This window comes from Pinus tabuliformis, chromosome 9 (assembly GCF_031772625.1).
Source record: "Pinus tabuliformis cultivar Carrire ecotype Pingquan chromosome 9, CPIR1, whole genome shotgun sequence".
NCBI classification, from domain to species: domain Eukaryota; kingdom Viridiplantae; phylum Streptophyta; class Pinopsida; order Pinales; family Pinaceae; genus Pinus; species Pinus tabuliformis.
In genome coordinates this window covers 1,277,245,902-1,277,269,499 of record NC_142307.1, presented here as the reverse complement: position 1 = coordinate 1,277,269,499, position 23,598 = coordinate 1,277,245,902, and the positions used below count along the sequence as shown (strand labels likewise).

Below are 23,598 nucleotides of genomic sequence, written 5' to 3'. Positions count from 1 at the left end.
TGAGAAGCAACATTCAGACGTGCTCTTACGATCCACCACACTGCAAGCCCAGTCAGCGTTAATATATCCATGTAGCCTCAAATTTTTGGCAATGTATCTTAGTCCATAGATGATTGTGCCACGAAGAGATCTCAAGAGATTCTTAGTAGCAATCCTATGTATGTGATGAGGCTCGAACATAAATTGACTCAACGTATTCACAGTGAAGCATATGTCAGGACGAGAGTTTACCAAGAACATCAGGGCCACCACAAGTTGTCTATATTCGAAAGGATTTGCCAATTCGGGCCCAACAACACTTCCACATAGCTTCTTGAAGTTGAGTTCTATCGTAGTAGACACAAACTTGCAATCCACCATCCCACATCTCTCGAGCAGCTTCATAATGTATTTTCCTTGAGAAAGGAAAATCTCGTCTGGGTTTTCCCAGACTTCCAGGCCTAGGAAGTAGTGCATCAGTCCTAGGTCCTTCATCTCGAACTCAGAAGCCAACTCCCTCTTGCATTGATAAATGAGAGGGTCTGCACTTGTCAGAAAGAGATCATCTACATAAAGGACGAGAATGAGAGGCATGCCCTTTTCAACCTTGAAATATAGGTTAGGATCAGCGTCGCTCCTTGTAAATCCCAACTTCATAAGATAACTATCAATATTCTCATACCAAGCCCTGGGGGCTTGCTTCAACCCATAGAGGGCTTTCTTCAACCTGCACACATGTGTCCTTCGATCTTGTACTTCGAACCCCTCAGGTTGTTCTACGTAGACTTCCTCATTAAGCGACCCATGCAAGAAAGCAATCTTAACAACCATTTGGTGTAGGCTCCATCCTTGAGAGGCAGCAAGGGCAATAATGGATCAAATATTGGTATATCGGGTGTTGATTTGGGGTAGCATTGGATGTGCTCTAGCCATGAAAATTGGTGGAGAGGCTAAAGCACATGAGATCTCCAAGACTCAGAAATGGTTTGGGCAGATTCTAATCGGTTTGGGAGATATTAAAATAATTAATATTTTTAATGGAGTTCCTAAGTCTAAACTTAGGAAAAATAAAATATTAATGGGTATTAATATAAAATAGGGTTAGAAGGTTCCAAAAGTCATGGATCAAGCCAAATCTAATCTTAGCTGTTGATTAGAGATTTAATCCTAGCCATTGAAGGACCAACGAGAAAAATATAAGAGGAGGCTTGAGAGTGAGTTGGAAAATACACCACAGTGATCAATCATTCGTTTTGCTAGAGCGGGGTTGCTAAGCAAAGTCGAATCAGTGATCAACTGCGAGGGGCAGTGAGTAATGGACAGAGAGGCAGAGACAGTGTCGAGAGACCAGCGTAGAGGCAAAAAGCGAGAAGCAGCAGCCAGAGCAGGCCACACAAAGCCTAACAGAAACAACGCAGAGGCCAGAGGGACTGCGTCATCCACGCAAAGGGCAGCTGGAATTACGTAGAGGCTCCCAGAGGTTGCGCAGTGCCTTAGAGTGCTGACGCAGAGGGGTCTGAGGTTGATGCAAAGGCCAGAAGGGCCAGCGCAGAGCTTCAAAGTTGCTGGTGAGGGTTTCATGCGACAGGGTTTTTGAATACCTGTTTCGGAATAGAGAGGTATTACTGCCGGTTATTTTTCTCTGTCGGGTGAGCCAGTTTGGCACCCAGTTGTACTCAAGGAAATATTGCATAATAATAAACCCTCAGAATAGTTGCATTGGTTTTCCTGCATTGGGTTTTTCCGGGGACATTTGTCCAAAAATAATGGTGTCACATGTCTGTTTGTTTTCTTTCAGCTGTTGATTTGTAGATGTTATGACTATATTGTGTTTATTTCGATATTTAAATGTTTTAAATAACTTGTTTGAATTTAACAAGTAGAAGAAATAAACCAGAAGAATACAGATTAAATTTCTAACGGATAGACTTAGAAATTTCAACATGGTATCAGAGCGTGGTTGCAGATCACAGGAAAGCTGAAAGCATTAGCTAAGTAGAGCATTTGTAGCAAAAGCAGCTGTCCTGAGTGACAGAAGTTGATCCTTGCAGAAGCAACAAAAGAAGGGTTGATGCAGAGGGATTGCGTCATCAGTCCGGACCAGAGAGAGGCCAGTGCAGAGGCTGAGGAGGGCAGAAACAGGCTCACATAGAGCCATGCAGAGACCAGGAGGGTTGAAGTAGTTGGCTGAGGGAGTTGTTTTGCCAGTGTCGGGATTGCGCAGAGCCTAGAGGCTCAGTCCTTCAGCTGCTGGGGATAGAAAGCTGTGGGCAGTTTGCGGGAGCGAAGTTGGTGGGGTACTGTGGTCATAACAATACCTAACAGGGAAAAACCAAGGTAGAAGGAGTTGGTACCGAGGCGGATTTCTAGCCAAGGAATCCGGATCAGTGTTGCAGTTGCATAGACAATCGGAGAGGGGCAACTTGACGATTGGCAGAAAGATTTCCAGAAGGGAAATCGGGACTGAGAGGGAGTCTAGCAGAGAACTTCTAAACGGGAAGTAGATCGACTCAACAGGAGTTGAACAGAGAACTTCCAGACGGGAAGTAGACTCAGCAGGAGTCAAACAGAGAACTTCCAGGCAGGAAGTAGAGAGACTCGGAGGAGTCGACAGAGAAGAGCTGAGAGATGGTCGTGAATGGGCTGAGGGATCAGGACAGGCTGGACGGAGTGTCCAACTTTGTGGTCTGGAAGGCCAGGATCCTATCCATTCTAGACAGACATCGTATCAAGTCCTTTGCCTTGAGAACAATGGCGATCCTAGTTGACTCGGCTGAAAATGAAAAGTACGAGGAGGAAATGGCCAGGGCGAAGTGCATCATCCTTGATGGGGTCAAGGATCATGTGGTCCAACATATTGCCGAGAAGGACACAGTAAATGAAATGTGGGAAGCCCTGAAGAAATTGTACAAGCATACTTCCGTGCAGAGGAAGATGTTACTTGAGAATCAGCTGTGGTCATAACAGATGCAGAAGGGGGAGTAGATAGATCACTTCCTCGGTCGGTTGAAGGAGATCCGGGACCAACTGATGTCCATAGGGGCCATGTCGGATGAAGAGATGTTGGTGAGGACTGCACTTAACGCTGTCTCCAAGGAGTGGGAGACATTTGTCCAGAGCATATTGGGCAAGGCGGATCTTCCAGATTGGGAAGAATTGTGGGCGGCTCTTCACCAAGAGGAGATCAGGCGCTTGATCAAGACGAGAAGTAGCAGCAAGGGAGTCAAGATCAAGAAGGAAGAGGAAGAGGATGCAGCTCTAGCATTTGCGGGAAAGCAGGAGAAGAGGAAGAAGAAGGACCTCTCTAAGGTCAAGTACGTCCATTGTGGGAAACTGGGTCACTATGCGAACTAGTGTCCAAGGAAGAAGAGTAAGGGAGAGGCTTCTAACCCTAAGGTAGCGCTAGCGAAGGCAGAGAAGGAGGTGGAGGAGGATGACGATTGTGCCATGAGTGCTTATGTACCTTTAGAGAAGAGGTGGGGAGACATCGCGCTGTATTCAGGAGGACTACAGGCGATGAGGGGCAGGATCCTTGAGGTACCCAACCTCTTGGATCAGATACTTGCTACGGGAGCCATGAAGACAGAGTAGCAGGACTGGCAGATGTGGGTAGAGATGGTTGCGGATGAAGCGACAGAGAGTGATACAGTGCAGGAGTCTCCGGGCAGCGCAAGGCTAGCAGGCTGCAACAATGCGAGAGGCATAGAGAGTGTTGCAATGGTGCAGGATGGCACAGAGAGGTTTGCAATGGTGCGAGATGCAGGGAGTTGTTGCAACAACGCAGAGGTCAGTAGAGGGAGCACTTGTTAGTGGTAAAGAGGGCTTCAACATCGGGAGTGTTTCTAGTTTGATAGGGATGTCAGAAGTTGGGTGCATCAGTTACTTACTTCCCAGTAACTGAATTGCAGTGCAGTAGCAATTAGCAATAGCACGATGCAGCATGATGAGAGGGGGTTGCAGTGCAGATGCAGTGTTGGGAGAAAGGACCAGCAACAGCACGGATGCAGAGGGAGCTGCCGTACGGATGCAATAGTGGCAGTGGCGGGGCCATGGGAAACAGTGCAGGATGCAGCAATGCAGAGGATGTTGGGTGGGGAGGCCTAGCATTAGCACAGGTACCGGTGCCAAATAATCAATGTGATGCTCAGTGAGGAGTATTACTAGAGCACAATCCTCTCTAAGAGGGATTGTCAATTTGGGGTAGCATCGGATGTGCTCTAGCCATGAAAATTGGTGGAGAGGCTAAAGCACATGAGATCTCCAAGACCCAAAAATGGTTTGGGCAGATTCTAACCGGTTTGGGAGATATTAAAATAATTAATATTTTTAATGGAGTTCCTAAGTCTAAACTTAGGAAAAATAAAATATTAATGGGTATTAATATAAAACTGGGTTAGAAGGTTTCAAAAGACATGGATCAAGCCAAATCTAATCTTAGCAGTTGATTAGAGATTTAATCTCTGCCGTTGAAGGACCAATGAGAAAAGTATAAGAGGAGGCTTGAGGGTCAATTGGAAAATACACCAGAGTGATCAGTCATTCGTTTTGCTAGAGCGGGGTTGCTAAGCAAAGTTGAATCAATGATCAACAACGAGGGGCAGTGAGTATTGAACAGAGAGGTAGATATAGTGTCGAGAGACCGGCGTAGAGGTAGAGAGCGAGAAGCAGCAGCCGGAGCAGGCCACGCAAAGCCCAACAGAGACAACGTAGAGCCAGAGGGACTGCATCATCCACACGGAGGGCAACTGGACTGATGCAGAGATTTCCAGAGGCTGCGTAGTGCCTCAGAGGGCTGACGCAAAGGGCTCCGAGGCTGATGCAGAGCAACAAGAGGCTGACGCAGAGGCCAAAAGGGCCAACACAGAGCTTCAGAGTCGCTGGTGAGGGTTTCGTGGGACAGGTTTTCTGAATACCTGTTTTTGAATGGAGAGGTATTGCTGCCAATTATTTTTCTCTGTCGGGTGAGCCAGTTTGGCACCCAGTTGTACTCAAGGAAATATTGCATAATAATAAACCCTCATAATAGTTGCACTGGTTTTCTCGCATTGGGTTTTTCCGAGGACGTTTGTGCAAAAATAATGGTGTCACTTGTGTGTTTGTTTTCTTTCAGCTGTTGATCTGTAGATGTTATGACTGTATTGTGTTTATTTCGGTATTTAAATGTTTTAAATAACTCGTTCGAATTTAACAAGTAGAAGAAATAAACCAGAAGAATACAGATTAAATTTTTAATGGATAGACTTAGAAATTTCAACATCGGGCAACCGGTTTAAATATCTCATCATAGTCCACTCCTTCCTTTTGAGAGAAGCCTTGAGCAATGAACCTGGCCTTGTATGTTTCAGCACTCTCATCAACTCCATGTTTGATTTTGTAAAGCCATTTAGAGGTGACCATAGACTTGTCCTTGGGTCTAGGAATCACATCCCGGACATAATTCTTCATGATTGATTCGTACTCCTCATTCATCGCATCCTTCCATACTTGGTGTTTCACGACTTCTTCGAACGTACATGGCTCAGATTGAACAATAGTACTCATAGCAACTAAGTACCCTTGATACCTGTTCGACTTCTTACTTTCACGAAATGTCCCTCTTGGAGCAATATGTCTTTCAACATCTTTGATAGTATCTTTGAGCCACAAAGGTCTTTTCCTTGAGGTAGAGGGATCACCAGGAGGTGGATCAATGGGATCCATCGGGCCTTCAACATTGGGCATCGGTTCATCTGTTGGAGATTCATCCTGCTTTCCTGCAACATCATCATTGTCCTTCCTTGGGATAGGGAGATCTCTGGCTTTCCCAAGGGCAAAATCTTCATCAAAAGTGACATCATGGCTTATTTCCACTTCTCTTTGACCAGGCACATAGATTCTATATGCCTTCGAAGTTTCACTGTAGCCCACAAATGTTCCTTTCTTCCTAGATGCTTCTAACTTGTTTCTTTTCTCTTTAGGCACATGAAAATACATGGGACAACCAAATATTCTAAAATGAGAAACATCAGGTTTCTTACCAGAGAAGACTTCTTCGAGTGTCTTGAAATCCAATGCTTGATGTGGGCTTTTATTTTGAACATATATTGGTAATTTCTCCCCATAAGAACTTCGGTAGACGTTGGTCATGAAGCATGGCATAGGTGGCTTCTATGATTGTTCAATTCTTCCTTTCGGCAACTCCATTTTGCTCAGGAGTGTATGGAGTGGTGGTCTCCCTCTTAATACTAGCCTCTCTACAAAAATCATTGAATTCATTTGATTCATATTCGGTTCCATTATCGGTCCTCAATATTTTGATCTTCTTCCCTGTTTGATTTTCAACCAAGGCTTTGAAAGAATGAAACCATTTGAACACTTCGTCCTTCTTCTTCAAGAAATAGATCCACGTTTTGCGAGAGAAGTCATCCACAAAAATTGCATAGTATAAGTATCCTCCTAATGATGTTACGGGAAACATACCAGATAGATCAGAATGGACCAATTGAAGAATGTCGGTAGTTTGACTTTCACTTGAGGGGAATGGTCCCCTTGTAAGCTTTCCAGCTGCACAACCCTGACAAACACCTTCATGATTTATGTTGAACTCGGGCATACTTGTGACCATCTTCCTTACCCCAGGTAAGGCTTTGTAATGAAGGTGAGCAAATCTTCGGTGCCATAATTTAGATTGAAGAGAAGTATCACAAGTCATAGCTCCCAAAGGACTTCCTCCAACTTGATAGAGACCTTCAACCCTAAATCCAAGTGTAAATGCATCTTTAGGGTTTCTTTGCCAAATACATACCTTTCCATCAATGAATGCTACCTTGAAGCCTTTATCTTCCATCGCAAAAATAGACACCAGGTTCTTCTTCAAATCGGGTACATACAATACTTCTTGTAGATGAAGGGTTTGACCTTGATTTAAGTGAAGAGTGATAGTCCCTATCCCTTTCATGGGGTAGGTGGAATTGTCTCCAGGTATGATCTCCAAATTAGTCTTCTTTTGAATCAAATTTGAGAGGGCCTCCTTGTCCCCGGTGAAGTGCCTTGAGGCTCCACTATCAATCAACCAATGATCCAAATTATCTGGAGGAGAGGCAGTAGTGAGGGCAGAAATAAGATAAAATTCCTTTTGTTTTTCTACAACATTACTTTCCTCATACCTGGAGTCCTCGTCCTTTTGGGAGGTCGACCATTACCATATCGAGTGGCGGGAGCATTCCTCTTTCCTTTATTGTTAAACCTATTGGTCCTTTGATTGCCATTTCCTTGGAAATTGTTGTGGTTGTTGTTGTTGTCGTCATCCCGTGGAGTATCCTTCTTATGAGGACACTCTCTAAAAGAGTGGCCAAACCTATTGCAATTGTAGCACCTTCCTTTTCTTCCTTCTTTGAATCCCTGCTTGAATCCTTGACCTTGTCTTTTTGGATCAACATTGTTCTTCCTCTTTGCATGAGCGGAAAAGGCAGTAGGTTCATTTCCATTTGAAGGTGTGTCTCTCTTCATCATCCTTGTCTCTTCTTGTGTGCATCTAGCCAATAATTCATCGAAACTAAGAATCCTGTCATTGTTAAGAATAGTGGTGTTAAACACATCCCATGCTCTTGTGAGACCTCCAAGAGCAATGAGAGTGAGCTCCCTGTTAGCAACAACTTCTCCAATAGATAGAAGATCATTCTTGATTTTTGTAATCCTCATGAAGTAGGATTGGATATACTCCCCTTTGTACATCTTGATATCTTTCAACTTTTAGATAGAGGAGGAATGACCTGTTATAGAGTTTTGTGAACTCAACTATCTAAAACTATCCTCACCTGTATGGATTCATTAGCTAACATCCTTCAACTTGTTTTTGAGAAAGAGGATTTGATTTGCATTGTTCACTTTGAGCATCCCAACCAAACTTATCATACATCTTGTTAAAATTGGCAACTAGGGACAAACTCCACGTGGGTCATCTTATTTATGGCAGCTGGTATTTTTCTTGGATCCCTCTCATCGAGAGGTGTAGGATTGATCTAAATATCATCCGGTTTCGATAAGTATTCATGGAGTTATGGATTTGTTTGTGTTATAAGACAATTCGTCAAGGTCGGCCAACAACCAAATAAATCCCACACGTGCTCAATGTTTTAGTATAAAAGGAGATGACTTGATAGTCATTTCTACACACACACTTCTATCTTGATTTCTCTCCACTTGTCTTGGGTTTTAGTGGAAGAGAAATCTAGGAGTGGTAGCCCTAGACGTTGGAGGAATGAGGCTGCCCTAGCTGCAGTCAAGAAGAAGAAATACGCTGCCCTAATCTAGAGGACGCAGTCATGAAGAGAAGCCCTAATGATATCAAGGAGCCCTAACCTATACGCTAGTCTCTACGCAAGTCTAGAAGGAGGCCTACAACCCTAGATGCAAATGGAAGGCAACGCTAACGTAGACCTAAAAAGCTGCCCTACACGCTGATCTAATTCAGCCCTAAACGTTGGTCTAATTCAGCCATAACCGCATTCAAATAAGAGAGTCTTAGTCGCCGTATAAAGGGTCGAAGGGACAACGTGGAGGTTGCCCTAGATAGCTTGAAGGGATGTATGGACAACAACTTCTCAAGGGAGGTAAGCCGCACTCTTTTCAAGGACTATTGCCAAGTTTAGAGGTGGTTGTTAGGGTACTATTGATGCCCTAAACAGAGTTGCAGAACTACAACAGTGAACCAACATTCAAGTATAAGTATGAGGATAATTTGATGATGAGAGTGTTGTTAGAAGAATCAGTGTAAGCTTGTACAACTTGGCAAGCATGGCTGGACAACATGGCAAACATAGCAAGCTGTGATGGGACAACAGTTGTGACATGGAAGAAAAGGTACATGATGCTGCAAACTCATTGGACAACACAATGATGGGACAATAGCATGTTGGGACAACAATGTGTTGGGACAACAACATGTTAGGACAACATCATGTTGGGACAACAATATGTTGGGACAACAGCATGTTAGGACAACAACATGTTGGGACAGGAGCATGTTGGGACAACAGCATGTTGGGACAACACGATGATTATGACAGCTATGACATTGTGCAGTAGTGGCACAATAGGACAACAACAACAACAAGTACATGGTGGCTATACATAGTGGTATGGTACATGGGACAGCAACAACAAGAAGTTGCAGCAAGCATAATGTTGCAAGCACATTGGGACAACAGTATGGTACTTGGTGCAGCAAGTACACAAAGCAACAATGGTGTAGCAAGCACATGGGTGACAACATGGTGCAGCAGTGGCACAAGGTACAATAGTGCAGCAGTATGATGTGTACAACATGGTCATAAGGTCGAACATTGTGATGATGGGTGCAGCACGGTGAGGTGCAGCATGATGACAAGATGCAGCACAATGATAGGTGAAGGAGTCACCTTGGAGAATCAGTTGAAGCAGCATGTCTTCAACTGATCTCATGTATCATCTTCTTAGAGATGATCTATGCTCTTATCTAGATAAGTCAAAGTGTTGACTTATGTTGTAAATGTACTATCTATCTCTCTCTCTGCTGAACTATTGAAGAACATCTAAGAAGAATTGATCAAGGGTTTCCCCACATTAGGGTTTGTCCCTGGCTAGTGCCACATCTTTTGTCCTCTTGTCTTGGCTTGTCTTCTGCGACTTATGTTTATGTTCTATCTGTAGTTTACTTTAATGCTGATGTGATTGCTAATCTGGAAAAGATATTGAGTTAACTATGAAAATTGAAATAAATTGCTCTAATCATAGAACATACCTAAAATTAACATGGTATCAGAGTTGAGGTGAAGACGAAACCCTAGCAAGAGTGAAAGAGCAATCACCGAAGATAGTTGGGAAAGAACAAAAGGATCAGTGGATACCTCATCCCTCTTCAAATTCACCGAGGGTGAAGTCGAAGCAGAGAATGTTATCAAAATGGCGCAGCGGAAGTTTCTAATGGCCTACTTAAAGATCACTTCAATGGGAAGTCCAGATCTAAGGGTGGAAGGAAAGGCAGATGCCTTGGTTGCAACAAGTTCAACCATTATGCGAAAGAGTGTCTGAATGGCAGGGACACATCACTTGATGATGATAACAATCATTCTAGGGACATCTTCAATGATCGGAGGAATGACAGGTAATGTAGGTCATTAAGGAAATGACCGACTCTTCATAGAAAGCAAGGAACCCCAGGTATGAAGAATCAAATGTTGTTTTTGATAAGATGAAGCGTTATCTTATATCGGCCCTATCCTTCAGATTGTGTGGGAATCTAGCTTATTGATTGTGGTGCTTCAAGGCACTTCATCGGATAGAAGGGTGATCTCTTTGATTTGGTAGAGATGGAAACAGTCGTGGGATTATACTTGGAGCCGATGCCACCTATCTCGGAAAGGGTGTAGGGAATGTTACCCCTCAATTGAATGAGGGTAACTCGATTCATTTACAAAGATCTCTTTTGTGTACTTGATCGCAAGAAGAACCTGGTGTCCATTTCAGCAATGGAATTCAAAGGTTTCATGGTGGCATTCATCGATGGAAAGGTACATGTTTGAAAATAAAATTTTCAAAGATGCTTTTACTCATGGATTCAGGGTTGGCAATTTATATCAAGTTGCAGGAAGTCCATTGGGGACCATGTTAGTTGACACATAGCACCCGAGGTCTGTGAGTCAGATGGTGATAAGGATGCTTGAATTCAAAAGAACATGAAGGTACATGTCTGAAATGTACTAAAAGAAAATCTTACAAGGGGACCATTCCCCTCAAGTAGCAGGTCCACAGGTTTGGAACAACCTGAGGGGTTTGAGATTCATGATCGGGAATCTCACGTGTGCAGGTGCAAGAAAGCCCTCTATGGTTTGAAGCAAATCACCCCGGGCTTAGTATGAGAGGATTGATAGCTGTCTGATGAAGCTGAGATTCACTAGGAGTGAAGCCGATCGAAGGTTGTGGATGGTAGACCTCTCATACCAGCACCTTCTGAGGACGACCTATTTCTGACAGGTGCAAACCCTCTCATTTGCAGAAGTAAGAGGGAGTTGGATTCCGGATGTGGAATGGTAAACTGCAAGCCTGTGGCTACCTCGAGGATCTTAACTTTCAGAAGTTATATGGTAGTGATGTCGGACTAGATTTGGGAAATGCCTCTGAGTTTCTTAAAATCATTCGCGTTGATGTCCTTGGTGAACTTTCGTCCGGACATATGATTTGCAATTAGTATGATGAGCTCATATATGGTTGAGCCTCACTAGATTGGTGCCAAGAATCTTCTGAGATATCTTCGGGGCACAATCTCTCATAGATTGAGATACACTGCCGAAAATATGAAGCTGCATGAATATTCGAATACTGACTGTGTAGGCAGTGTGGAGGATCACAAGAGCACTTCCGAGTGCTAGTTCTCTTTGGGTTCTGTTCGATATCCTAGATGAGCAAGAAGCAGAAGTCGGTTGTTATAAGCACTGTTGAGACCGAATACATAACTATGAGTATGATCTTGTGTGTAGCTCCCCAGTTGTGGAAGCTCTTTAGCTAGCTGATTGTACACATGATGAATAGCACCGTGATCCTTTGTGATAACCGGGGGGGATTCGATTGTTGAGGAATCCCGTATTCTATGATTGCTCCAGCAGATAGACATCAGATACTACCTTATCTGAGATATGCTACGTTGATGAGCCAGGAGGCTCCTTTGCATTGAGACTAATGTACAGGTCGCAGACATTTTGTCAACGCCCTGGGGAAAGGTCAAATTTGTGACTTTCCCGAATGACTTGGAGTCGTGCAGAGACCTTCTTATAAGGGTCCTACATGTTGCATGCATTGAGCTCTAGGAGCTTCGAGGCGCTTGGGGTACTTACTGGAGCAACACGCGACCATAGGGCGACTCACCCTCCCCTAATGGTGCGCTGTGTACATGGTGAATAGCTCAGCCTTCCCCTGTGATACCCCTAGGCGACTTAGGGACAAGATGAATGGTTCTCTTGTCGAGGCATCCTACCCATCCAGTCTGGGACTCATGGGAAGTACCTCTCATCTGGCCAATGAGCAGGGAAATGGGGTTAGGGACCATAGTAGTACTATCGATGGACGCATCATTTTATCTACTATACTCCCTAGCTGGGATGACCTCTGTTGATCTGGGATCAGTATGAGTGGTTTGAGATACTCTCTTGTGATATTGATCTGGGATCAATAAAACTGACTTCGGGTCAGTAGAGAATGGTATGAGACATTCTCGATCAATTCTTCTTCTTCATGGTTCAGCAGAGCAGAGTAGAGCAGTGCAGGGCATTGATGGCAGAGATAGTACAGTCAGACATATGGATAAGCGGATGGAGTTCTCCCTACTTGAGAGGAAGTGTTAAAATTGGCAATTAGGGCCAAACTCCATGTGGGTCATCTTATTTATGGCAGCTGATATTTTTCTTGGATCCTTCTCATCGAGAGGTGTAGGATTGATCTAAACATCATCCGATTCCGATAAGTATTCATGGAGTTATGAATTTATTTGTGTTATAAGACAATTCGTCAAGGTTGGCTAGCAACCAAATAAACCCCACGTGCTCAATGTTTTAGTATAAAAGGAGATGACTTGATAGTCATTTCTACACACACACTTCTATCTTGATTTCTCTCCACTTGTCTTGGGTTTTAGTGGAAGAGAAATCAGGAGTGGTAGCCCTAGACGTTGGAGAAATGAGGCTGCCCTAGCCGTAGTCAAGAAGAAGAAATACACTGCCCTAATCTAGAGGACACAGTCATGAAGAGAAGCCCTAATGATATCAAGGAGCCCTAACCTATACGTTGGTCTCTATGCAAGTCTAGAAGGAGGCCTACAACCCTAGATGCAGATGGAAGCAGCCCTAACGCAGACCTAAAAGGCTGCCCTAAACGTTGATTTAATCTAGCCCTAAACGCTGGTCTAATTCAGCCCTAACCGCAGTCAAACAAGAGAGTCTTAGCCGCCGTATAAAGGGTCAAAGGGACAGCGTGGAGGCTACCCTAGACAGCGTGAAGGGATGTATGGACAGCAACTTCTCAAAGGAGGTAAACCGCACTCTTTTCAAGGACTGTTGCCGAGTTTAGAGGTGGTTGTTAGGGTGCTATTGATGCCCTAACCAGAGTTGCATAACTACAATAGTGCACCAACATTCAAGTATAAGTATGAGGATAATTTGATGATGAGAGTGTTGTTAGAAGAATCAGTGTAAGCATGTACAACTTGGCAAGCATGGCAAGTTGTGATGGGACAACAGTTGTGACATGGCAACAAAGGTACATGGTGCTGCAAACTCATTGGACAACACAATGATGGGACAACAACATGTTGGGACAGCAACATGTTAGGACAACAACATGTTGGGACAACAACATGTTAAGACAGTAGCATGTTGGGACATCACAATGATCATGAGAGCTATGACATAGTGCAACAGTGGCACAATAGGACAACAATAGCAACAAGTACATGGTGGCTGTACATAGTGGTATTGTACATGGGACAACAACAACAACAACAAGGTGCAACAAGCATAGTGCTGCAAGCACATTGGGACAACAGTATGGTACTTGGTGCAGCAAATACACAAAGCAACAATGGTGCAACAAGCACATGGGTGACAACATGGTGCAGTAGTGGCACAAGGTACAACAGTGCTAAACACTGGGACAACAATGCAGCATAAGGTGCAGCAGTATGATGTGTACAACATGGTCATAAGGTCCAGCATTGTGATGATGGGTGCATCATGGTGCAACACGGTGAGGTGCAACATGATGACAAGATGCATCACAATGATAGGTGAAGGAATCACCTTGGAGAATCAGTTGAAGCAGCATGTTTTCAACTTATCTCATGTATCCTCTTTTTAGAGATGATCTATGCTCTTATCTAGATAAGTCAAAGTGTTGACTTTTGTTGTAAATGTACTCTCTCTCTCTCTACTGAACTATTGAAGAACATATAAGAAGAATTGATCAAGGGTTTCCCCACATTGGGGTTTGTCCTTGGCTAGTGCCACATCTTGTGTCCTCCTGTCTTGGCTTGTCTTATGCGATTTATGTTTATGTTCTATTTGTAGTTTACTTTAACGTTGATGTGATTGCTAATCTAGAAAAGATATTGAGCTAACTGTGAAAATTGAAATAAATTTCTCTAAGCATAGAACATACCTAAAATTAACACATCTCCTTAGATGTTTCTAAATCAGAAATATAAGCAACCAAATGCTTTTGAATAGAGTCTATAATGATTCTTTTATCTTTGACCTCACCTTTTTTGTATTTCGTCTTTGCAGCAATAGGTGCATTTGAAGGAGGCTCCACCACTCTTCCCTTTAGATAGTCCATAGCATCATTCTCTTCCAAAGTCAAGTCCAAAGTCATCTTCCATGCATGATAGTCGGATTTGTCTTTGAGCTTATCCTCGGATTTGAAATATGATGTAGAAGCCATTGAAACTAGACCAATATTCTTGTCCAACAACTCTTTCTTAGTGATTGCTTTTCTCTCTCTTGCTTGGGCTTTGTCTTCACCTGGGCTTTGATACCATGTTAAATTTAGTTAACAATGGTATGTTCTATGCTTAGCACAATTACTTCAATGTTCCTTAAGCAACCCAATAGCAATTTCCAATTTAGATTTCCAGTAGCAATCACATTAACCATTAATCACATTGACAGTAAAAGTAGATAGAACATAAAACAATATGCAAAAGACAAGCCAAGACAAGAGGACACCAGATTTGGCGGATGCTAGGGAAAAACCCAAGATGGGGAAAACCCTTTGATCAATTCTTCTTATTATTATATCAAAATGTTCAGCATAGAGAGAGAGTACAAAAGTGAAATTGACTTGCCCAATTCAAACTTCAGCTCTAACCAGAAAGTCAACGCTAGTTAATGCAACAATAAAATGTCCTAAAAATAGTTCAGTCTTCCCCAGTCAAACTTGACCTGATCAAGAGGTCAAAGTCAATACAAAACAATGACAAAGTCAATAGTCAAACTCGGTCAAAATGCTGTCTGAAATCTGCGATCAACCTGCAATTTGGTTTGCAGTCAAAGTGCTCAGAAAATTTCAGTTTCTGTGCCAAAAGCTACGGCCTGCTGAGGCAGAAATATCCCCAAAAGATCGAAGTCAAATGATGGCAAGAAGCTGCTGGTCAACGCTTGTCAAACTGCAGTCAACTCTGTAATTTCGGCCCTGTAATTTAGATTCTGAAATTCGTCCTTCTTAGTCCACAGGTGTGAGAGATAAGAATGCGCAATGTAGTACGAACCAATGAGAGGAGAGATAATGTGTGAGTGAAGAAGACACATCCATTGGGCTTTTTGAGCCTACATGATGATGTCGCCGACCTTGACAATTTTTACATGTGGGCATAAATTCAAAATCACACTTCTGCTTGTCCAAATGAGATGATCTTTATATCAATTTTGGTCCTCTCAAAAAGAGGAATTTACTGCAATCATCATCTCCATCAAATGAGTTGTCCTAAGGTAGAATTTGGCCCTAGTTGCCAATTTAACACCTTGATTTGGGAATAGAGTTTTTCTCTTCCTAGTTCTCGACTAACTTTTCGGTTTTTTCCTTTTGGATTTTAGAGTTAGATTCATGTTCAAGTGGCGACTTTGCTTCTTTCATTTTTTGCAAGAATTTCTGCTAGAAGCTTGCTTCTTGTAGACTTCTTGTTTTCCTTGAACAAAGATCTCTCTCTCACATCCATTAGCTCCTTTTGAGCAAGTCATCATGAATGACTTGTTTGCCCCCTGTTGTTTTACTAACATTCAAGGCTATGCTCGTGATATTCCGAAAAATACCATTGGTAATTTGCCTTCTTTTCAAGGCAATAAAGCAATTACTGCTAAAGATCATCTCTTGAAGTTTAGTATTTGTTTGGCAAACTGGTGTTCTGCACGTTATAATCATGAAGACATCAAGATGCGACTCTTTGTCCTTTCATTAGAAGCTGATGCTATGAAATGGTTTTATGATTTTCTTGACAATTCCTTTGATTTTCTGCTAGCCATCGTCAATGCTTTTAAAAATAGATATGAAGATTAAAGGGATTCACCTTGTGCCAATTACAATGTAAAGAAAGATGAAAGTGATCTTGTAAAAGACCTAACTATCATAGAAAGGTTTCAAGAGAATGCGCCACATCAATCTTTGCCATATTGCAGACCTTGTGAGCATTTTCATGATGAATCCACTTGTGTCGTTGCAAGAAGAATCCTCGATAGTGGAAAGGCAGGGACAAATGATCAAAGTGATATTGATGATGAAAAGGAAAATGATAAGCATCTTATCAAGGAATTAACTCAAATGCTTAAAGACATGCAATTCAATCAAACTCAGTTGATGAAAACCATGGAACTCAATCAAGAGAATTACTCTAAGGAAATGAGATCCATGCACACCAAGTTGATAACTATAGAAGAAAAGCATGTTGAGGAGCTAAACACCATGGAAGCAAATCATAAGAAAGAAATGAGTTCTATTCAGGAAAATCATGATAAAGTGATAAAGGACATAAAAGGCGGTCAAATATTTCTTTATAACAAGTTATTGGCTATAGAAGAAAATCGTGCCAAGGAAATCAGTGCTATGAAGGTTGAACATTTTAATCAAATAAATTCCATGAAAATTGAACAAATCACTCTTCAAAGTAAGTTGCAAAAGATGGAAAGATCACAGTTTCAGAGATCCTAGTTTAATCCAGATGACAAAGAACTTTTGACAGATGATGAGCATCCCAGTTCGCTTAAGAAAACTTCATCTTATTATGAAGAGGTCATTGATTCCAATGAAGATAACCTAGGTAGGAAGGAAATTGAGGGGAATCGGGTTGATGCTTGCAATATTGATCCATCGGCCTTGATAAAGCAAGTTCATGAAAAAGAAGAAGAGCCTGTCACAAAAATATTGAATGTTCCAATTTTTCCGTATAAGAGTTTTCCAAATTAGATAGAAAGTTCTACATTGGTCGCATCATTAGCACCACAACCCACTGAGAAGAAAAGTAAAAAGCAGAAAAGAAGAAGTAAGAAGTTTGATGCATCTGATGGCCTGGAACAACATGATATTCGGATAAGTCAAAGTCCCAACATCTTCAGAATCCAACATGGCACGTCCAAGAAGCAACCCACGAACCTGCTTGAAAGTCGGCAGATGCTCAACATGCATTACGTTGAAGACATCTGATGCCATAGGGCATCTTTGTATTGTATCTCTAACCCTATTCTCTTAGATAGGATTTCACTTCTATCATTAGTTTGTTTCTATTTCTCGCATTTATATTTTATGTCTATCTTTCATGAGTTAGAATAGGATTTCTATTCTAGCAGATGTTATATATTTGATGATGTATACATGATGGTTTTGATTTTGAGCGGATATCTATTTAATGTTGCTTTGTTTTCTTGGATATAGGATTTTGGATTCTCACATTCCTTCCAGCGAAGCAACGTGTCCCCAAGTAGAGCTAGATGTTGACCACACTTGTCAACAGTCTAAGAAGAAGAGCACTAAGCAACAAATCAAATTTTTTCAAATCAATGTCATCATTCAACTTCCAGTTATATCATTGTAAACCCAATTTCTACAAAGTTTATTGTTAATGATGTTAGTATGATCATTGAGTCATGTAATTGCACGAAGGTAAGCCTATGATTTTTGTCAAAGGATTTCATGCTAGGAAGTTTTTTAACCTCCCCGAATTATGTGTGTTTGTAAACACGGATAATCGACAAAGTTTTTCTTCCAACTATAACTGCAAAGCTAGGGTGGAATTTGTTGGCAATATTTTAAGTGAGTCCTAGTGTTTATCGAGTCTATGTAAAATTGTGTTTAGGACTAATTTTAGTGCATGGTCCTTCATTATTAGACACCGTGGCTAAATTATTTTATTATAAACACATTTGGTTTCATACTAGATCATATTGTGTCGCAGAATTAGGTAATGTCTTAAGGGTCTATGTCTAAAGGTGTTTTCCCCTTTTAAGGGTTGATATTGTAATAATTTGATGTAAAAAATATTTTAGTGCATGATTATTCATAATTAGACACCATGGCTAAAATATTTGAGGGTGGAAAAAGTATTAATCCCCTCAAGAGTCAATTAATTAATTTTTTCTGGCAAAATTAAATTTAAAACCTAAGCCAAAAAAATAATTAATTTAGAGTCAAAAAATAGTTTGAGAAGAATTAAATTCTCTGCAAGTGGAAAATAATCAGAAATTCGTGGTTCAGAAAGAAATTAATTTTTAGAAGTCTTCCACCAAGGGAAGAATGAATATTTTAAGAAAATTTGATCCTTGGACCTTAGTGGTTAAGTCAAAGTCAAAGTCAAATCTTTGAGAAAATTAATCCAAAATATTAATTTTTGGATTAATAAAAAATGGTTTTTAAGAGAAATTCAAATTTTTCCTCAAAAATAAGAAATCGACGGTGGAGATTAAAAGAAGATCAAGATATTTTCGACGGTTGAGATTATTTTGACAAGGATCTAGCCAATTAGCCGTTATTTCCACTTGGAGGGGTTTATTTCTCTCTCATACTCTATATAAGGAAGCTATTGATCTCATATTTCTCATCTTAGGATAATCTTTGGAGGAGGTAATTTGGAATGCTTGTGCTGAGCCTTGCTCTGCTGGAATTATTTTTCTCATAATAGTAAGACTTTGGGGTTTCAGTTCATGGTGCTCTTTTATCTATTGATCTGTGGTATGTGCTGGTATTTTATTTGTTTATGCTCTATATTGTGCTAAAATTTCATGATTTTTATGTCAATTGCAGATTATAATAACATTTTATTGGTACAATTATCTTTACTTGAGGTGATCTGATTCACCCTATGATCTAACAATTATTTTCAAGATCAAATAGAGATCTACAGTGACACCAGCCCTTGGACTCCAAGTTCATAGGCCGTGGGGAAAGATCGACCTTGTTTGAGCTTTGGGCTTTCATTTTGACGAATTATTTTGCAGGAGGGTTTTGGCCAATAATTTTTTGAAGTTATTCATCCATACTATCTACTCTAAAATCTCAAATTTTTTTAAATCTCTTTCTCTGTGATATAAAGAATTTTATCTGCTAATTAGAACTTGTAAATTTAAATTTTGTAAATATTGTGGATATTTGTAAATACAACTAACCCTCATTTTATTTTTGAAGCACTTGGGGTTTTGGGAAATTTTCTTTTCACTTGTACAAGTGGGGTTATAGTTGTAATTTAAGGTATTGTGTATGGATGTGTCGATTTTGTCAGGTTGGTTTGGTTAAAAATCAAATTAGTGGAATTCCGTTATTTCTTTTTTAGTTCATGAATTTAATTAAAAACATAAAAAAAAATTCTCAAGCCATCAAAGGAGATCGAAATTTTTGTGAAGAAGCTAGCCTAAAGACTAGGGTTTGAGGGGTTTCTCACCCCTAGAAGGGGACGTCTACCCTTTTTGTCAAAATCGTTCAAGTGGGAAGGGATGATCCAAGCCCTAGAGTGCTTGGTCTAGCCTCCTAAGGCCCTAGAGCCTCAACGCACAAGCAAGAATGAGGGCCACAGGCCCTAAGAGGTGGACAAGCTTGTTGGAGGAGCCCTAACATCCAAACTAGTCACCAACAAGGCCATTATGCCTAGTGGTTTGCTTCTCTAACCCTCTCTTTCTCATCACCGTTTTCATTACAGCCTTAAGACTCATAAAAGTGGCATAAAAGTAATTGATTGTCATCTCATCTCATTGGAAAGTCATTGGCATTGTTGGGCATTCATTCTCTGCATTCCTTAATGGTCTTGTTGTTGGAAAAAGAATTTGATTAGGACTGCTTGCCTTACTGCTGTGATCATTGGTCTCTTGCAACCATCTATTGCAACTTTGCATTCAGAAGTGGTTCACTGTTAGCAATCTCATCTAAGTGACAAAATATATGTGCATTAATTATGTCAATACTCTCAAGATAAATGCTCTAAAGGATAATTGGTATACTTGGACTAAATTGGCATAAGATAAGCTTGCAGCTCTCATAAGTTTGCTCTTGCTCTTTTTGTTATTGGCATCAATTGAAGAGTAATATTTTTTGAGTAGTTCTAATTGCAGTTCGTAAATGTTATACTCTCTTCCTTTCATTGACATTGAAAAAGATTAGTACAATTGTGTTGTCTAAAGGATTGCTAACATTATTGTGACACTGGTTTTAAGGAAATACTTTTGCTTTTCATTGCTTTCATAGCCTAACGAAATTGGCTATTGGATAAGTGGTTAAATTGCTATTGTCATAATTAGAATTCCTTGTGAGTTTACCTTCTTGTAACAAGTGCACTAACATAATTGTTTTGCAAATGAGCTTCACATCTAGAAATCATAATCTTGCAATATTGGAACTCACTCTTAAAACACTTGATTGATCTCTATACTTTGATAAGAGTAATCTTTAAATTCTTCTAAGTAATCTCAAGAATTTCTGATTGTGTTAATATCTTGTTGAAAGATTGGCATTTATCTAATTGGCACATTAACATTGAGAAACATTGGACTTGTGCATTTTACATTTGATCAAGTAGCTGTCCATTGTAAGATTGCTAATTTTGAATTGTTTTACAATCTTTACTTGTCATTGGATTATCTTTTCAAAGGGTTCAATAAGCACTGCTTTTGGTAAGGATTGTCTTTGCAATTGTTAAGTACTTTCCTTTATTTCTCTAAATCGAATATTTGGATAATTTGTCTCAAAGTACTTAAAACATTTAACAATCTCACCTTAGGCTAATCACTCATCTTGCACTTGCATTCTAGGAGTAATAGTGCATTAACTAGCTTACCTCCAAGCATAAGCTTGGTTGAAAGACGATAAGGCCACTTTTGTCACCAAGCTTGTGAAGTTTAGATCCTCACTTGTGGTTAACATGGTGACCTTGCAGTCATCAAAACCATAGTCTCTGCAGCGCTGGAGGCATTCAGGTGGTTAGAACTCCAGGGGAGGTATCGTTAATATAGCCTTTGCTATCTTCCCCTGGGTTTCTCTCCACAACCTACACTTGAGACTAACTTCAAAACAGTTGAGAGAGAGGACTCATTTAGATAGGCATCTAATCTAAAATTTAGCAGGAGTTCACTTAGTTCTAGGTGTCACATCTCATATAGGATAGTGTGCATCCTAAGCAACAACTATTCATCCAGTAACTTGGTAGCTAATCTATGTTGTGCAAGTGTTTTGACTCCATAAGGCACTGGTCTCTCAAGTAATCTAATTAAATTGTGCTAATAATTAAACTTGCTACTCATCATTAACCAAGTTGCTAGGCCATTCAGTTGTGTCTCCTGACCTTGTCGGTTCTCGGCAAGTCTTTCATCCTCACATTTCATAGGGACTACCCCGCATAGGCTGTTGTAGGGAGACAACTAGAACAAAGAGGGTGGGGATCAAAGTGACAGCCCCTACCTTGAGTTGCTGTCGCATTCACCTGTAAAATTTGGGTGACAACAAGGTGATAACACACGTGGGTTCTCCCAGCATGTGTACTGGCACTCCCCAATAGGTTGAGAGACCTTGTGTGCTTCCAACTATGAAGAATGGGCAAGGAATCCTTTCCAGAGTAGCGCAACTCTACCATTGAAGATCCTAGGAAGTTGTAGCAATTCCTATGTTGCTCTTGTGGGAAGGGGATCGTTTCATTCTAGTTCCCAATTCCCAAGAAACAGGGAAACACTAGAATCACTTTTGTAATGCTCAGGAGTAGTTCTTGTGCTGCTTTGACCACACTTGTACAAGATCATTTCGTAATCCAAAATTGAAGTTGGGTGACTCTAAATAGGTTGAGTCCTGATGGCTTTAGGTAATAGGTAGACCTTCTTGATCTTTGGTTCTGCACCAATTTGGGCAAACGTGGAGATCGACTTTTGTGTGTTTGTGTGTGTGTGCGCACTTTTTGATGAAATAACCTAGTTTGTTGCAATAGCTTAGCAAATCTAACTTTCCAAACTTAAGGAGAAAATGACTACGTTGACCTTGTAATAGAATCATACTTGGGATTACATTGTGGTAGCAGGCCTTGTAGTCCAATGCCTTAAATGAAGGCCCTCTCCAAGTTTGAAACTTAGACCATTGTCAAATATTTTTACCTTGTTATCTTATGAGATCAATACTGCAATGAAAAAACCTTTACCTATGGCTGTCTTTTAAATATTACCTCTGAGTTTGAATCTCCAATTGGTTCACCTGCTCCTAATGACCTCTAGGGTTCGGAAAAAAACCATAATTTTGTTATCAAGGACAATAGAGTCATTTTTAAGATATAATATTCAATTTGTTTCAGTTCAATGGTGCATTGAGGGAGTTTGCTTCATTTCTTCATTAATTCCCGTTCAAGCATAAAATCCGTGTTTAAATTGCTTGGTATTTTTAGCAAATCAACAAGGGATCTCTCCTTTGAAACAAAACTGTTTGATGCATCCTTAATGTATACATTTGTATACGCCTGTGGCTGGCTCCTATTGCTCACAATGTTGCTGAGAATAGAAAGACAACCTTTTCAAATATTGGTGCCACTTACAATTGCACAATTGATCATTTTGCAAAGAAGCCATAGCACAGATATTAATGCAAGGTCCCCACAACTTTTCACTTGCACTCCTATGTTCTTCCAAAGGTTTTATCCCGTGAGACCAACCCAGATTCTAAAAGATGCTAGTGATATGGTGTACCCTATTTTCTTATAAATGTTATTGTTTGAACATTTTTGCTAAACTGGTTTGATGTTAAGTATTTCCATTGTATAAAGGTACTGGCAATTTATTAATTCTATAGGACGGGAAATAATTTTGGCAGAACTGTATTTGTATTGTGCATGTTATAGATAAATGTTATATTTGTGAATTGGAATTTGTGTCATTTTCTGAAGTGGTTTTCTGTATGAATTTCTACCAGGATGACCAGATGCAGTCATTATATTCCTATCCAGTACCTGCCAATTCTATGAAGTATTTCTCTTCATCTCTATTTCTGGAAAGAGTAAGGCCAGTATCCCATGCTATTTCTAAACTAGGCTGGAGGTCATTGGCAACTTCTGCTGCAAAGTCTGTCACAGAATCATCTGTGGAAAATGCAACTGTATCAGATATGCTTATTGATTCATTTGGAAGGATGCATACCTACCTGAGAATTTCCCTGACTGAGCGATGCAACCTAAGGTGTCAATATTGCATGCCTGATGAAGGTGTGGAGCTTACTCCCAAACCAGAGCTTTTGTCTCAAAATGAAATTATCCGCTTGGCAAACCTTTTTGTGTCTTCAGGTGTGGATAAGATCAGGTTGACTGGTGGGGAACCAACTATTCGACCAGACATTGAAGATATATGTGTTCGCTTGACCAGAATAAAAGGACTCAAAACTCTGGCAATGACTACAAATGGTCTTACCCTAGCAAAGAAGCTTCCAAATTTCAAAGAAGCTGGATTGAATTCATTAAATATTAGCTTAGATACATTGGTTCCTGCAAAATTTGAGTTCTTGACTAGACGCAAAGGACATGCAAAAGTTCTGGAATCAATAGAAACTGCTATCAGTCTTGGTTACAATCCTGTGAAAGTAAAGTTTCTTGCACTTGAAGTATAAATACATTTTAAAAATTCG

General features: G+C 40.7%; 1 protein-coding gene across 8 annotated transcripts in view; it reads left to right on the top strand.

Moving 5' to 3' along the window:
• The window catches only part of LOC149153217 (GTP 3',8-cyclase-like), a 210,664-nt gene that overhangs the window by 74,844 nt on the left and 112,222 nt on the right, over positions 1-23,598 (top strand). For all 8 annotated transcript variants that reach the window (XR_016262637.1, XR_016262636.1, XR_016262638.1 and 5 more), the window contains one exon: positions 22,894-23,553. Coding sequence is in view for 5 of the 8 variants with exons in the window: in XM_089439957.1 (XP_089296083.1) it covers positions 22,894-23,553 (660 nt within the window). In the remaining 3 variants the exon portion in view is untranslated. The remainder of the gene's footprint in view (positions 1-22,893; positions 23,554-23,598) is intronic.